General features: G+C 38.9%; 2 protein-coding genes across 3 annotated transcripts; one reads left to right on the top strand and one right to left on the bottom strand.

Annotated features, from left to right (window-relative positions):
* The first annotated feature begins 9,755 nt into the window (after positions 1-9,755).
* Positions 9,756-15,211, top strand: taf5 (TAF5 RNA polymerase II, TATA box binding protein (TBP)-associated factor). Of its 2 annotated transcripts, none has more exons than XM_085162478.1 (11): positions 9,756-10,205; positions 11,600-11,825; positions 11,920-12,235; positions 12,460-12,623; positions 12,776-12,911; positions 13,292-13,412; positions 13,507-13,636; positions 13,770-13,934; positions 14,077-14,254; positions 14,414-14,591; positions 14,715-15,211. In XM_085162478.1, the coding sequence occupies exons 1-11, from the start codon at positions 9,785-9,787 to the stop codon at positions 14,927-14,929; spliced, it is 2,250 nt and encodes a 749-aa protein (XP_085018604.1). In that variant the 5' UTR covers positions 9,756-9,784; the 3' UTR covers positions 14,930-15,211. The 2 variants fall into 2 exon arrangements, with proteins under 2 accessions (XP_085018604.1, XP_085018603.1); XM_085162477.1 differs by having other exon boundaries at positions 11,597-11,825.
* Positions 15,205-16,381, bottom strand: atp5mk (ATP synthase membrane subunit k). The gene is made up of 3 exons (XM_085162482.1): positions 16,283-16,381; positions 16,054-16,147; positions 15,205-15,332 (listed from the first exon to the last, which is right to left on the bottom strand). The coding sequence occupies exons 1-2, from the start codon at positions 16,367-16,369 to the stop codon at positions 16,058-16,060; spliced, it is 177 nt and encodes a 58-aa protein (XP_085018608.1). The 5' UTR covers positions 16,370-16,381; the 3' UTR covers positions 15,205-15,332; positions 16,054-16,057.
* Between the last annotated feature and the right edge of the window lie 923 nt (positions 16,382-17,304).

The following is a 17,304-nucleotide window of genomic DNA, read 5'->3' as shown; positions in this document are numbered from 1 at the left end:
ATGTTTATTTTTGTGTGTAAGGGCCTTTTTTAATGTTCCTAAAATAGAGAGCATATAAAGGGTGCTACATCGAAGCACATGTGTGTCCATTGGAGGTGGCCTAATACCCTACCACATGACCTATGCACCTTTGCATAAATGTTACTACATGTCCTGGCAGCACAGATAGGTCTGTTTAGTTGTTAACATGCCATGCAAACAGTTTTAATTAGCACAGGAATGAAAGCTCTGTGAAACAAAATGAAAAGTTATTGTAACTATATCGGGGTAGTTATTTGGCTAGTGCAAATATATGTTGTTTTTCTCGGTTTTAAAACTGGCTCAATCAGTTTTGGCCTTATCTTCATCCTGTATTTGAATAAAAGAAACTGTTCAAGATTTTTTAGTCCAACATGAACAGCTCAGAGCTCAATGATCAAAGCAGAGCAATGTCATAACGCTTCTGCAGCCAGTGCTGCTGCAGCTGATGTGCTAAGGCTCCGGTGCCAAAGGACACCTTGTGTGTAAAGAAGAGACACACGTGCAGAATCTGACAAGATGGCATCATTTTATGCTCAGGGATAAGAATGCATTGGTCCAATAAAACACCAGAACCTCAAGCTAAAGGTTCTGGTTCTATATTTTAAGGGGGCCAGAGAGGTCTGCAAGGTTAAGCTGTTTTGTGCCAGAATGTTACATGAACTGTACCTTCACATGCTGTATGAGATAATAACCTAATTGACTCTCCAATTGGTTCTCAGCGAGCCTGTCTTTTTTCATCAAGCAGCATAATTACAGGCTGTCTGGGCGTGAAAACGCCCTGTTATTGGCAAAGAAATGTCATGTTAATTCCACTGAATAATTTGCTTCCTTAATCTGAATCCTGTCATAAATGGAAACTGAGTAGATTCTGATTCCATTGGAGATAAGCAGCTTTATGCAAATGTCTTTTAGCAATAAAAATACATCTAATTTACTTTTTTTTTTTAATGCAGCAGTTTAGTATTTAAAAAAATTGTCTGTAACTTCAGGTGTGAGAATTTGACCCAGCCTGTGCCTGAAATCTGGCTATTACTGTCTTTTCATGTGAATTGTACAGTGTGGGTTTCGGCAACACCGCGTCTGTCGATTGTTTTGTTTTGCACAGGTTGGCCAGTCCCCAAGGACATTCCCATCATCCTGTCCACCCTCCCCTCCTGGTGACATCGCATAGTGGTAACAAAAGAAAACCAGGTCCTCCCCCATTTGCTCTTTTGTGTCTCAGACACACATACAGACACACCTCAAGGTGAATAAAGGCTTTTCTTCGCCATGCCATTTTTCTATATATTTATATGTTCTTAAGTTAGAGAGAAAATGAGGGCAACAGCTTGACTGTACAGCAACCTCAGTCCTCTTGTGCCAAGAAAAGAAAAACAGCTGAATGAAAATCAATGTATCCTTTCAAATGGCAAATTAACTGATAAAGTACAATAACAAGGTCCTCCAGAACACTTGGGCTTACACAGGAGGTTGAGTTTACGTCTTATTGACAGATCTTAGGACTTTACTAAAGCTCGCTATCCATATGGGAGGGGATCTTTATCAGCTGCTCAATTGTCCTTAATGTCCTAGGAGAAAATTCCCAGCCAATGTGGCTCATACCAGGTGTTATGGAGCATACTGTACCTCTCACAAATATGAAACTATAGAAAGGCAACCACTGCTACTGTATCACATCTTTTTTGGTTATCCACATTAGCATCAATGCGCATACCCTCTCACAAAAAATCAACTGCTACTTTACCTTTAGTTTAAAACAGAAGACAGTCACCTTGCACTTTCAAAAGCACATTACATAAGTAAAGTATAAAATTATGCGAGCTATTTGTTTTTAAAACGTATGTTGCTGTTTAGCAAATGCAATTATTGATTTGGTATTTTTCTCAAAAGGTGCTCTAAGTACCAAGACTGTGACCTTTAGCAAATTAGAAGTCATCCCTTTATCTTACCCTGTCATTCATGGTGTCAGTGTGTGTGTGTGTGTGTGTGTGTGTGTCTTTATATGTAGTCACTGGACCACAAAGAGGGATAGTTTTGTAGGGAGAAGCAATGTCTGGGTTGCTGAACAAAGGACTTTTCATTCTGTGAGAATACCATGTGAGTCAACAGCATAAATCAGTTAATTAGAATAACAATCATATGTAATGTTTTATGATATATAGAGATACAGCTTAGAGTGTATAAAACAACTTGAATCATCAACTGCTTTAATAGAACCGATTTCTTTGCCTCACTGTGTTGTGCTGGTTAATTAGAACCTGTGTTATTTATAGTGATGGAGAAACTGTAATGTTCCCAGCACTGTGTTGTGAGGTGCCTGGAGCAGGGGGTTGTTTAAGCACCTAGTTAGACCTCTACTGACAGAAAATGTGTGGGAGGGAACAAGGAGAAACAGGAAGGAGAGAGAGGGTGAGCTGTGAAGAAGAAAAAAAATGTTAAAATATGAAATCAACATGTTATTTGGTAAAATATCGACAGTAATTACTGCATTTTCCACACATTTTTTTTCTTTTTTATCTAGCAAAGCATTATAAACTCTGCTTAAGCCTTGTATTTAACAGCATCCAGTGGCTACGGGCACACACCGACAGGAATGCACATCTTATGTATAATTCAACTTTATTGTAATTCCAGTGCTATTTATAGAACTGCATCCTGGTTGTAACTAAAGCTAAAGTTCCAAAAGAACAAAAATCTAAAAAAGGCAAAAGAAAAAAAAAGAAAAGCCTTCCACCTGCAGCTCTCTCCTCTCTGTTCTAAGCACCTCCCCCCAGGTGAGACTGGGCATATGGTTCATGTGCATATTTTACCATGTGGATGTCATCCTGAGACCAACATTTGTACCATATCCACCAGACAACAACAGTGTTTCTAGTATCCCCGCGTTGGTGTTGTTCTGCATCATCATAATACTGTTAATGCAGGATCAACATGGTAACCGACCATTCAATGTTGTATGTTGTGATGTCATAGCTTTGCAGGGTGAGGAAAAAGGGACAGAATGCCCTTCCTTATATAAAACCTAATGGTAAGTGTTTCAAGCGTTTTCTTCAATAATTTATACAATATAATAAATATATCATCAAGTTAGGTTTGCTGTTAGCAACATTTAGGTCACTTCTATTGTTTTGCTAGTGATAGTTAGCTAACTTCTTGGCTAATGGAAACTGAACGCTCGGTTAAGAACAAAACCAATGCAAAGATATCAGATTTTGCAGAAAATAACTGCCTCAGTGCCACTGCATTAAAAAAAGTTGGACTGATTTTGGGCTTGCTAGTATAAAATATAACAAATTTTTAATAGTTATCTAGTTTAACAATAGGACTACAAGCATTTTGGAAAATCACTGGTTCGTGTGCTTCGTATCCAGTGAATGTCCAAACTTTCCTGTTACAAGAATATTGTGGATGACAACTTTATATACAAAACACAGAAAGAATTTTTATCCAGTTAAACAAAAATCAGGTTGTTTAACTGTTTAGTTGAAATCTCAGCCACTAGATGACAATGTGATAATTACTAACATGCTAGGATGGTGAGAACGATAATGATGACAGTGATTAGTTGACATAGTGAGGCTGCAGAATTAAGTGAATTTTAATGTCAGCCACAATTTTGGCTTCCCACACCTAAATGAACATGATTAATCACAACTATGATTAAAAAATACTGAAACAAGCAAATGCTTTTTGAGCAAAAAGACTATATCATGATTCAAGGACATGCACCTTGTTTGTCTGAAAAGATGTTGTAGTTAACAGGAAAACAGCACAATATAAAAGTGATTAAATGTTGTGTAAAGTTTTGGTACATTGTTTTATTTAAAGATTTGTTAATTTTCTTCTACATGCATTGAATTTAGGGGAATTTTATTTCACTGCGTAGATTTGTGCATTAACAGGAATGTTGCACAACATTGCATTTTGTGCTTACCTGACAGTGCAAAACATTTTTTCACTAAAACTCAATGAATATTCATGAAAAAAAGGGATCTCAACACTGATCAAAGTCATTATGATACTGATTTTGGCCATAATTGTATCATGTGGTATTAGAAGCCCAAGGATAAACATGCTCTCTTTCCATTGATTGGAAAATAAAACATTCTAAATCATAATTTACAGAGCAACGTCAGTTTGTTTTACTTCCAAATAAAATCACTTCTAAATAGTGTGAAAAAGAATTTGTTAAGACTTGAAAGCTTCATTAGCCTTCCTGTTTCCATCTGACTTTCTTTATAAAATCGTGCTTTATCAGATTTCAGCTGTGACTGGCTGCAGTTACATCTAACATATAGTGGCAGGTCATATACAAAATGTTGGAAAGCTTTTCTAAAACTTTACATTCAGCACGTCATTAATAAGTGAAACTATCTTAGTATAGTTAAGCATTATATATATATTTGGAAATATATTTATTCACTTTTACCGCATGTTTTTTTAATGTTAAACATCAAGCTACTGCTAAATTAACCCTGTTATTGGGATTTATCCACACAAAAACCAGAAACAACACTACAAGACAATAAAGCATATATCCAAAACGCCAGCTAAGCTGTAAGACCAGCAAAGCTGATGTCTGCGTGCAGAATCCAGCTCTCCGGTTAGGTCAGTACTGAATAATGCAGACTCCCCACATTTCCTTTCCCCGAAATGGAGATCTCTAGCGCCACATCTCTGCAATCACACCCATTATTCCGCTTGGATAGGCAAAAGGTCCACGGTGCATTCACGCACGCACACACAAACTTTCCTGACACAGGCCAAATAGATTAAGGGCCTCTGCCAGACAAGTAATGACAGGCTAGCAGGTGGTTTGAAGGCATTACTCTGACAAAAAGATGGATTTCAGGGCAATTGTTAGCTACCTAACGTGGTGCATGTGTAGCCATCTCAAAGCTTGTTGCACACTAGGTGTAAAACAATTTATCCAGTCTTCACAAATGGAGACTTAAGTGTTTCTGAGGAATTCGTTATTGCGACAAATAACTATATTCAGTTAGCACTTATCAGCCTTTTATTATGGCCATCAAACACTGCAGCTTTTTATGTTTTGTATCATATCTGTGTAATTAAACCAGATAAAAATGAAGTTCTTATCTGTTGCCAATAGCTACTAGAAGACAGCTTACTTCATACCTACTGTATCAAGCCTGCTTCAGTTTCATTTTATACTTCATATGATTCACACCTTATTCTGCACCTGCCTCTCACCTGTATATGTCACTTTTCACATTCACGATCATGTAGTGTTTTTCCCTCGACCCTCTCTCAACCGTACAGACTCTCATTTTACCATCTTTCCTGCGTTGTTACCGCTCCCCAAGTGCTGCCCCGCCCCTCTTAGTTCCCGACCCTCTCCCCATCCCACACACCATGCTTCTACCTCCACCCTCCTTTTCTCTGCTTTCTCCTTTCATCCCTCCCTTACTCTCTCTTTCGCTCTCTCTCTCTCTTTCCCTTTCCCTTTCCATCTCTTCGGGTATTTTCCACCTCTTCTGAGAGTCACACCTCATGAATTATTTACTCGTGCATGTCAGTGGGGGATTGAAATCCGTTTCTTGACCGTTTATTGCTCAAAGACAGGAAGGCAGTGTTTTGTCAGCGGAAGAAAACTAATGGTTCTTTTAATAAAGGTGATCATTAGATGTCCTTTCAGTCACACACTCCCTCTCTCCCCGGCTGACAGCAGAATACTCGTCAAAAAATCAAGGAAGGATTAACAGTGAAAACAGCAGGAGCACAAAGTGTTAGCCGTAAGGACACTCAAGGTGAAACAACAGTGATCACGCCAAAATTACATCATCATTTGGATAATTTATGCATAAATAGTAATGTTCATGTAATTGGATTCATTTAACTAAATCTCAAGAAACAGATATCCTCCACACACATCCACTGAAATGAAACATTAACCAAAAAAAAGAAATAAAGTGATTAGAAATCTGCCTCACCCCTCTCTGCACTTGCAGGACTGCATCGCATGAACATGCACATACACACTTCCCTGCAAAGTGAATGCCTTTTTAATGATGACCTTTGCCATTAATCTTTTTTTGGAATAAATTAATATAAATCAAATGTGACAGAAACTTTCATCTGCTAACACCATCACTGAACCTGCAAACCTGCAGATTTTTCAAATTTGCTGGTGACACCAATTGTAATTATCACATCAAACACCCCCCAACACCCTCCCCAGTTTTATTGGGTTATATAAGCATAAAGCACATCTTCTGTTTCTGTGCAGTAACCATGCAAACACACTCCAACACCCTTTTAATTTAACTCACTGATGCATGTCAGTCGTATCAGCACTCCGCTTATTAGTGCCGTAGAAATGTAAGGGTTTATAGCAAGTAGAGAAAAGCAGAGCAGTCGAAATAATGATGAAATACAGCATCGATATTGCTAAATGCTACAACTGACTAGATTTTATGGTAAGCTTTTTAATTCAAATAGTATATCGTGGCACTAAAGCAGTGTGAATATCAGACTTTAAAGAGCACATGAAACAGTCGCTTTTTCTTTGAGGGTCTGTGTTCGCTCCAGAAAACCTGTCCCTGTTGGGGGAAGCCACACCCTGCTGCCTCGTGACAGAGGAACTGGGGATGGTGGAAGAGTCCTCCAGCATACACACCAGCACAGCACACACACACTATGGCGAGAGAGAGAAAGTGAGAGAGAGAACTGAGCGAAGTCATCACTGAGGTGTGAAGAGAGGATGAGACTGAACACGCCTCTTTTCACCTCACTCACCCATTTCATTATCACTGCAAAGAGCTCCAGAGCAGCTTCACATAAGATGAAGAAAAGACCACTTAATCAAACGAATGGCTTGAAAAGTGGGTTTTTTTTACTCGAATGTGGTCATTTAAGTCATTAAAATAAAATTTTAAAAAGGGAAAAGTGGACAAGAAAACAACTGGCTTCCTATCCCCTGCTGCATTTGCTAGTCTGGCAGCACTGGGGAACTGAGGTTCACGTGGATCAGGGCGGGGCACAAAAAGATCATGCTGTGAAACACTGACACGTGAAAAATAATGGAAACACAAGAAGCTTCTTTGTTTAGAACTGTTTCAGATATCCTCACCAGGGTGATTTTTGTGGGATAAAAACTAGAACTAGATGTGAAAAAGCGTTAGTTGATATTTTGCACTTAAAAATTTATACTAAACTGACAACATATGGGACATTTTTGACAACTGGTAGGCTTTGGTACGCTTATTTACTGAGACGGGGATACCTACATGACTATGTCAAATATTAGTATTGCTGTATTGTACGATAGTAGTGTTCTGAATTTCTTAAATCTTACAATCTGACAAATATTGCCATTATTATTAAAACAACAGAAAATAAAAATAACACTGAAACTTATACGAAATAAACTGGAAATGAGCATGAAAACATTTTTAATGAGTAAACACAGACTGATAAACACTACTAAACCTTTTTTACTCATATTGTGTTTCGCTAAATAACACAAGAGGTAGACAAAGGCAATATAAAAGCATTTATTTTGCAGTAAAACAGTTGTCATAGTGAAGAAAAATTCTGTTATGCTTCATTGTGTGAGCATAAAAGTAATGTTAGGTGATATATCGTACCTATTTCAGAGACAGTTTACCATAATAGCCACTTTTAGACGAATAAACCTCGTGTAATTGTATCGGTGTCGACATTTGTAAAGAATAATGAAGTATCAAAACAGCTAGAGGAGATTTCTCTCGTTATTACTTTTTACAAATCCTAATTTGATTTTCATTCAGATCACATTAATCCTAGCAATCATAGTAGAACTATTATTCTGTCATTTCAAAAAACAAACAAACAAAAAAGGAAAAAAGCACAACCACAAACTGTAGGGATTCAATACAAGTACAAAAGCACATGCCGCTGTTTCCTTTATAGACACGCAGGCACTGGAAATTTAAGCCATATGGTTGCGCATAAGTAATCAGGCGCTTTGTAACTTGCTATATGAAGGAGTCACTTACAGATCAAAAACCTTCAGTCTGACATGTGTTTTAAATTGAAAATGAAAACAGAAATATGTCAGCCTACAAAGTAATGTTGTTATCTTTACACCACAGAAAGAAATGGATTTTCTCTCTAATTAGCAGCTTTACAATGGCCCTGCGCTGATGACCACACCCTGAGCTGCTGGTGTTCACATGTATGTCTCCCACTTTCACCAGCCAACCCCACCCCCATCTCTCCTCCACGAGGAGCAACATAGCCGCAGTGTTATACAACGCTTCTTGTGCCATGAACCCTTCTTTTGTCCCAGTCTTTAAAATCGACTGTAGCCTGAGTGCTGAACCTGCTGCTGAGTTATCAAAGTCTTAATGTCGAGAATGCATTAAACAGGTTTATAAGATGGAGATCAGTTACAGCCGGAGCTATACTCAATAATAGACTGCAAGTATATGTTTGTGTTCATTTTTGTTAGAATTCAGTATTATTGTATTTACAGTACATGTATTATACTTGAGGGTGGAGTCAAAAAAAAAAAAAAAAAATCCAGATTTTTGCACCATTTCCAGCAGAGATACAATGAAACAAGATCAAGTTTTAATTTTTTACTGACAGGCTCCTTGAAATAAAAACAAATTAACTGCCTCAAAAGATGCACAGTCAGCTGTACTTGAATGTATTGACAGACTGTTCGCTCAAGCAAGGTGTGCTGTCTTGTTCGGACAAAAATTCGGACTCAGCAGAATGCAAAGTAAACACCACTCATACTCGTACACAGTTACTGTCCTTCTTGTGTTTCCTCAGTGGTACAAGTTGTCACTTATTATGAAAATGCTACTTATACCTCATCTGTCTCACATTTTCTGAAGACTCATAAAATATTGTATGTCATTGAAAGAGGCAGATGGACCATAAGATAATGTAAAGCTGCAGAATATTGATGTATCAACAGACATCTATATTAACAGTATAACTGAGGAGATGACGTAGAAATTTGCAAAGTAATTTTCACTTTGTTTTCATTCACCAATGTTTTATAGATTAAAAAGAATACCAGATTGTATTGATAGCAGCAACACATTGTCCAAGGAGGTGGCTGGGACGCTGGCCAGCTGTTGTGTGGGAACAAAGTGCCACCAACTGGTAAAAAATGATATAAATTGGATTGTAAGATTAAATCATGCACAACTTTATTTTTTCTAGGTTTTCATGCTTGTCTTTGATATAAATTACAATCAATTTAGTGTGTTTGAAATTTAGACACTGCTGTTCTTATAAAACAATATATATATATATATATATATAATTATTATTATTATTATTATTATTATTAAGATAGATAGGTATAGATACGTCTTTGGCAAAACAAAGTACTGATTATTTTGTCACTCTATACACATAACAATTCTCTGGTGAAACCTATGCACTTGTGAATGCAGTCTTTATGCTGGGGTACAATTAGATATTTATATTATTATAGCATTATAGCATCAAGTTATGAAGTGGGCGTTGCCACAGCAGGTAATTCCATATGTTTGATTCGGCAGACTTTTGACATCAGCTGCCCTTCCAAACGCAAACCTCAAAACAGTTTTTCCTCTCGAGCTGAAATCGAACCGGCGACCTTCCGCTCCCTAATGCGTAAACCGCTACACTACACTCACTCGAAGGGCGGGACTTCTGTAACACCACGCTCACGGGTAAGAACCAATCATATGTCTTGGTCTTGTACGGTTAGTGTTTCCCGTTGATTTACGTCGCACATGCGCAATTCATTCTGAAAATGGCGGCCGTACAAGGTAGTATGAGCGACGCTGACATAAAAACAGACATTAAAACAGAACCATCAACCGATGGCTTTGGAAATAACAATGCTAATGATGGCAGAGTGCTCTCTGCGTCTCCCAGTTCCGGCTCTTCGACTGGAAGCAACAAACAAACAGCCGCGGTTACCCCGGAGGACCAGCAGACATTGCTGGCAGTCCTGCAATTCCTCAAAAAGAACAAACTCACCGAGTCCGTCGAGATTTTGCGTCGTGAGGCGGGATTACCGGAAAATTCACTGGACCCGAAGGCAACTGAATCGGCCGGGACAGGATCGGGAGGTGCTGCCGGTATTGTGGACTTAGAAGGCGGGGATGTGAGCTCTCTTCTCAGCCGAGTTACCGGATCATCCTCCGCCGGAGCCCAGGCGCCAACGAAAGGTACAGTACAGTCGGCTGCCGCTTTTATGTATGAAACACTTAACAAACATCTCCTGATCAACCACGAGTTTGACACAACAGCCTAATGTAGTGGTATCAGTTAGGGATATTGCTCAGAGCGCTAAGAGTTAAGCACTTCTTTACTACAGGGTGTGTTAACTTCGAGTACTAACATATTCGAAGTTTATATAGCTTTACGTTTTACGGCAGGGTTACTTCGTGTTCATTCAGTGAAGCGATTGCAGTGATAATGTGTTTTTAATGTGATGATACCAGTAATAATATGTCGTGTATGATGTGAAAGTCTAATTGCAAATAGAAAGTAAAACAGCTAAATATATTGTTATTAACTGATCACAAACTTGAGTTTATATGCGGTCAGATACAAACTCTGCAGTTCTTTAAAGAAAAAGAAGGTTTAGCTTTACCAAGCATCAAAGTGTAATTAACAGCACAAATCAGACCTTTGATATATTGGTGATGGGATGGATACACTGCAAAATCGAAAAGTTTGGAAACTGAATTTTTATGGTTCGCATCAAACTCGAGACTTATACCTGGCATGCATGATAGAAAGTTCAAGCACTGGGCAAATAAAGGCATCGCAGCAATATGCACAATGTTTAAGGGGGGAAAATATGTTGGGTTTTGAAAGACTGAAGGAAAAATTAGAATTAGGTGAACCTGAACAGTTTTGATACCTAAGATAAGTAAGGTATTATTATGAGAAGGAGGTTAAAACTGATCAAATAAAATGAGATTATTGAGGTATTTCAGAAGAAAATGCAGAGAAATCTCTGCTTTGTACACAGATTTAAGGTCATGCAGAAAGACCTCCTTTCTGTATATTAAAGACAAATAGGATAAAAGAAAAGAAGGAACTTTAATTTTTAAAACACAATGCATGGCCACTAACTCCAGGATATAGAGAGAATTTAACATGATCTGTTTTGTTGTTGTTTTCTTAAGCTTCAAAAACGTGGAGGAATGCTGCATGCTGGAGACTGTGTGGACAAATTGATGTAGAATTGTGCACATGTATTTTGGTCTTGCCAAAAAATAAAGGGGTTGTGGAATAAAATGTGCAAAGCTTTAGGATATGGAATGCAAAAGTCATGCAAGACATTCTATTTGGGCGACTAGTCAGATGACACAGGACAAAAGGAGGATGGATTTTTTTTAAATGTTTTTAATATTATCAGTCAGTTAAAATTTGCACCATTGGTGGTGCATTGTTGGTAAAAAAAAAAAAAAAAGTTTTAAAAAAGGCAAAGTTGTATTTACTTTGTAGTTACATTGACAGTTTAGGTAATCTTAAAAAGGATTTTTCCCACGTGGATACAACCAACACGCTGCTAATACAACCCATCTCATTGGGACTTTTTCATCAGCAGTTGCAGAGGACCAACCAGATGTCCGTGTGGTACTGTCAGCTTACAGCCAGCAGGGAGATCCAACTCTTTATGAGGTCTACTACAGTGACCTCAAAAAGTTCATAGAAACAGTATTGGACTGTCACAGAGCTGAACTGTCCCAGGTCTTCTACCCACTTTTTGTCCACATGTATCTGGAGCTGGTGTACAACAACCATGAAAGTGAGGCTAAGGCCTTCTTTGAAAAGTGAGTCTAATTGTACATTATTCCAAATATCAACCACACTCCATTTTCCGTGCACCTTAATAACTTCATTTCTTTATGTTCACCTCCCTCTCAGGTTCAGTGGGGACCAGGAGTGCTACTATGAAGACGATTTGCGCGTTTTATCTGGCTTGACCAAGAAGGAGCACATGAGAGGCAACGAGACTTTGTTGGACTTCCGCACCAGCAAGTTTGTCCTGCGTATCTCCCGCGACTCCTATCAGCTGCTGAAGAGACACCTGCAGGAGCGTCAGAACAACCAGATCTGGAATATTATCCAAGAGCACCTCTACATTGATATCTTTGATGGCATGCCACGCAGCAAGAGCCAGATAGATGCAATGTCTGGCAGCTTGGCAGGAGAGGCCAAGCGTGAAGCCAATAAAACTAAGGTTGGATTTATACACCACACATTTGGACGTTTGACAACTTGAATTTTGAACCCTTGACCCTATACTGAGGGCATCCAGTAGCTTTTTAAAATTAACATAGCCTCACATGTATCTGCCACCAGTTTGAGCAATTACTTCTGTCTTCTTTCCATGTTTCTTTACACTTATATACCAAAACCTTTGAAATGACATGTCCTTGTTCCTTTGTCACTCACCATGTGAAGGTTTACTATGGATTGCTGAAGGAACCAGAAATTGAGCTGCCCCTTGATGATGAGGATGAGGAGGCAGAGAATGAGGAGGGTAAACCCAAGAAGAAGAAGCCAAAAAAGGACAGCATGGGCTCCAAGAGCAAAAAGCAGGATCCAAATGCTCCTTCACAGAATAGGTAGGGATTGTTTACACAGTACTGTACTGTGTGTTTGTTGCACACTACTGTAGAGGCTAATCTAAACTTCTTGGTCAGGTATATTTTGAATGTCAAAGTCATGCTTTTTGAATCAACTCAGAAAGAGGTCTGATAAAATGTGTTTTATTTAGGATACCCCTGCCAGAACTCAAAGACTCAGACAAGCTGGACAAGATCATGTACATGAAGGAGGCCACGAAAAGGATTCGTCTAGGATCAGATAACCTCCCCTCTGTCTGCTTCTACACTTTTCTCAATGCATACCAGGTAAAGCTTTATGATGCATTTAATTTGTTTGCCAGAGGAGCAGCAGTTCTCCAAAACGATGGTTAGTCAATACCTATTTTTTGGCCATAGTTTCAGTTGACTTATGTTATCTTATAGAGGGGATAAATAAAAATAGGGAAAAAATAATTTTATCCCACACCTGGAGACTTGTTCATGAGTGATGAATTTAAAAACATAAAAACCTCATTATTTTGACATATTTCTATGTTTCCAGTGTAGGGAAATATGTAGGATTGCGTTCTGATCGTGGGTGTTTCGATATGATATCGGTTGTAGTTTCAAAATTGTCATACCTCTAATGATTGTGCATTGAAGCAGTGAAAACTATGACATAAATTAATTGTATTTATTTTTTTAAGGGTCTGACTGCAGTGGACTTCACTGATGACTCCAGCCTGATCGCAGGAGGCTTTGCTGACTCCACAGTACGAGTGTGGAGTGTCACACCGAAAAAGCTCCGCAAAGTCAAGTCTGCAGCAGGTACACTATTTTATACTGACATCTTTACTTGCAGATATTAAATGCTTATTTTACTAAAACATTGCCTTTGAATTTTTTCCTATTTTCTCTTAAGACTTGAACTTGATTGACAAAGAGTCAGACGATGTGCTGGAAAGGATCATGGATGAGAAGACGGCCAGCGAATCAAAGATAATGTATGGACACAGTGGACCAGTGTATGGCATCAGCTTCAGCCCGGACAGGTAGAGCCACTCGTCCAACTGACGATAATGGAGATTACATGTTTTTTGTTAAATCCTTTAAAAATTACACTATTTATTTATTTATACAACAGATAAAGCTATATATGTCATGAAAATGTTTCTCACTTTTCAGAAACTACTTGTTGTCCAGTTCAGAAGATGGTACAGTGAGGTTATGGAGTCTCCTAACGTTTACCTGCCTGGTGGCCTACAAAGGGCACAACTACCCAGTGTGGGACACGCAGTTTTCCCCCTATGGCTACTATTTTGTGTCTGGAGGACATGACAGGGTAGCCCGGTAAGAAACTTCAGACCTTGTTTTGTCATTGTGTGATAGCATATTGGAACATCATGTTGTTGTTGATCCACATTGGCTCCTTCTACAGGCGATTTTCATTGGTCCATCTTCTGCTCTTTTTTTTTTTTTTTTTTTTTAACAGACTCTGGGCGACAGATCACTACCAGCCTCTGCGGATATTTTCTGGTCACCTGGCTGACATCACTTGCACTCGTTTTCACCCAAACTCCAATTATGTGGCCACAGGATCATCTGACCGTACCATCCGCGTGTGGGATGTCCTAAGTGGAAACTGTGTGCGCATCTTCACTGGTCATAAGGTTAGAGTTCAACAGACATCATGTAGAAAATGTCATTTTAGTCACATTATATTGAAATGTGCATAATTGTTCATGTAATGATGTATAGTGCAGCACAGGTAGAAATAGTAAATGCTGTTTAAACATCTGTGAGTCTAATATTTTAATGTCATCTTCCAGGGTCCCATCCATTCACTCGCTTTTTCCCCCAATGGGAAGTTTTTGGCATCAGGGGCCACTGATGGCAGAGTCCTCCTGTGGGACATTGGCCATGGATTGATGGTGGGAGAGCTCAAGGGCCACACAGATACCATCTATTCCCTCAGGTTCAGCAGGGATGGTGAAATCCTTGCTTCCGGTGAGTGTTCCAAGTTTCTTTATACTTTTCCATCAAGCGATTAACCTCAAACAAAAATTATATGACATGATCACAGCTCAAAAATGCACTATAGCCGGAGTGACAAAGTGTAATGTTTTCTAGGTTCTATGGACAACACGGTTCGCCTGTGGGATGCAATGAAAGCGTTCGATGACTTAGAAACAGATGACTTCACGGCAGCTACGGGACACATCCATTTACAAGATAACTCCCAGGAGCTTCTGCTAGGCACCTACACGACTAAATCAACACCTGTTATACACCTTCACTTCACCCGGAGGAACCTGCTTCTGGCTGCTGGAGCCTTCAATCCTTGAGACTATTTCCCACTGAGAACATAATCAATGGAAGCTAGAAATTATGCAAAACTTTGACTGCCACAAGTAACTGAGGAAGGTTATGGCACAGTGAAAATAACTATTTATCAGTTTACATTTGGCTAGCGTAACAAATTAGGTTAGCCAACTATGAGAGCCAAACAGAGGACTGTATGTTTAAGTCGTTGTGTTGAGTACAGCCTTACTGAATACGTGGCTGACATTTCTGTACTATAGTCTTTTATACTGGTGCATACTGTAAATAAAGAAAAGTGTTTTCTATGTTTTGGGCATAGATGTTTTTATTGTTAACATTGGAAAACCAAACACTCAAATTTCATTACAAGCATGTCCAGCTGATCTTTCCATTCCAAGCTGTTGGAAATGATGGGCAAATGGAAGCCTGTAAGGACAAAAGAGAGTCAATCAATTCAACTGAATAACTACAACATGCCAAAGAACACTTTCACACGTGGCAGAGTAAACGACCTGCTTTGGCATGCAAGCCACAGTTGCTTCCCCAATAGTTTTCAAAACGAGCAAGAGATGAGTTTTTATTCGTTAGCAATTTATCGTTTTTATGCACAGCAAAAACATTGTTTGCATACCACAGACAAAATACACATTTAGTGCAAACATGCAAGTGTAGTAATAGACAAGCAGAATACGCATAGGTGACAAATATGGATCATAACTTCTTTCAGCTGCTCCCTTCAGGAGTCACCACAGTGGATTATCAGCCTCCATCTCTCCCCACCCTAGCATCCTCTTTCACACCAACCCCCTGCATATCCTCCTTCACTACAGCTCCATATTCCCAAATAAATATCGGTTATAAATTCTACCACTAAGAGCAGAATAACATTTTGTGTAATAAAACATAATTAAAGCTAACAATCAGAATTTCATCAATGTTTTGGTTTAGCAGGGAGTAGTGAAGAGTTACTATCGCAGTTTGAAAATCAGATATATTTAAAAGAAATAAATCACCTAATGACAAATGGATAGACACAACAGTAACGTTCTGCTAAAATTTGACTTGACCATAGTACTTGGAAAGCTGGTGGCTGGTGGCTTGCCTACAGACTGTAAACACTGAAAAGCAAAAAGACTAACATACTTACATAATCACTTTTCTGTGACAGCAGGCTTTTTCTTAGGCTTCAATTTGAAGAAAAGGGCGATGGCTGCAAGGCTAGCATATGTGGCCAAAACACACTAAAAAAAAAAAAGGAGGGGGAGTATATAAATGCCGTAAGCAATGCAGTATGACAAAGTATGACAGCAGCAGGGACGTAGAGCTTCTTGCTTTTAAACAGCTATACAATTAAGCAGTTTATATACACAACTCACATTCCTCCTTCCTGTGATTGTGTATGAATTGAAGTACTTGGCAATTCCAGTGAACTGGTGCTGGGTTCCAGCGTCATGTCCTGCCATGATGGATATCAGATGGTCCTACACAAGAAAATGGCAAATAAATAATCAGTATACTATATGATAAGCAGATATATTGACTGTACAGAAAAATAACGTCTTCCAGTTGCTCCCTTTAGGGGTTGCCACTGTGCATCACCTGCCTCTGTCTCACCCCATCCCTAACATCCTCGACTGTCACACCAAACCTCTGCACAGCCTCCTTCACTACATCTGTTTATCTTGTCTGTGATCTTCCTCTTTTCCTCCTGTCTGGCAGCTCCAGCATCTTATTCCCATCTTATTACCCACCCTCTTCTCTACACTCAAACCATCCTATCCTCCCCTCTTGAACGTATTCAAAGCGTTCGACCTGAGCTGTCCCTCAGATATATAATAATTTCTAATTCTGTCCATCCTGGTTATGCCCAATGGAAATTTTAACATCTTTAACACTCCCACTTCCAGGTTGCCCACCTGTCTTTCTGTTAACGCAACCATCTCACTACCATCGTCTAAAACTCCCTTTTCACTCTTGCTGAAAGAACAAGTTCTCCCAAATGATTACTACACTTTGTAAGTAAATCATGTCTATATTTAATATTTTATGGTAGTGATTTGGTTGAGAGCTATTGATCAGAGAAGGCATGACACGATACGCTATATTATCATTTTCTGTAAATGTAGAGAGAGATGAATTCAGAAATAATCAAGGTGATAACAGAGACTATAGCTAAAATAAATTAATTCCTAGTACTGGGTAGACTTTATGGGTGTTATTTGAGAAGGGGGAGCTCAAGCACGTTTACAACTACTACTCTGATGCACAACAAAAAACATATCGGTAAATTAGCTACTTAAAATTAGTACCAGCATAGTTACATAAGAGACGTTACAGCCTTTATAGTTGCTAGCCCAACATGGTACGTCATTAAAATATGACCAACGTGAAGGACATG

This window comes from Neolamprologus multifasciatus, chromosome 6 (assembly GCF_963576455.1).
Source record: "Neolamprologus multifasciatus chromosome 6, fNeoMul1.2, whole genome shotgun sequence".
Classification (NCBI taxonomy): Eukaryota; Metazoa; Chordata; class Actinopteri; order Cichliformes; family Cichlidae; genus Neolamprologus; species Neolamprologus multifasciatus.
Note: the sequence above shows the minus strand (reverse complement) of the source record. Positions and strands in the feature narration are given on the sequence as shown.

Excerpts from the sequence above, each read along its gene's own strand:
- taf5 (XM_085162477.1), top strand. The coding sequence starts at position 9,785 with ATGGCGGCCGTACAAGGTAGTATGAGCGACGCTGACATAAAAACAGAC. Across the intron at positions 12,624-12,775 it reads AATGCTCCTTCACAGAATAG|GATACCCCTGCCAGAACTCA; the intron begins GTAGGGATTGTT and ends TGTTTTATTTAG. Across the intron at positions 12,912-13,291 it reads CTTTTCTCAATGCATACCAG|GGTCTGACTGCAGTGGACTT; the intron begins GTAAAGCTTTAT and ends TATTTTTTTAAG.
- atp5mk (XM_085162482.1), bottom strand. The coding sequence starts at position 16,369 with ATGGCAGGACATGACGCTGGAACCCAGCACCAGTTCACTGGAATTGCC. Across the intron at positions 16,148-16,282 it reads CAATCACAGGAAGGAGGAAT|TGTGTTTTGGCCACATATGC; the intron begins GTGAGTTGTGTA and ends TTTTTTTTTTAG.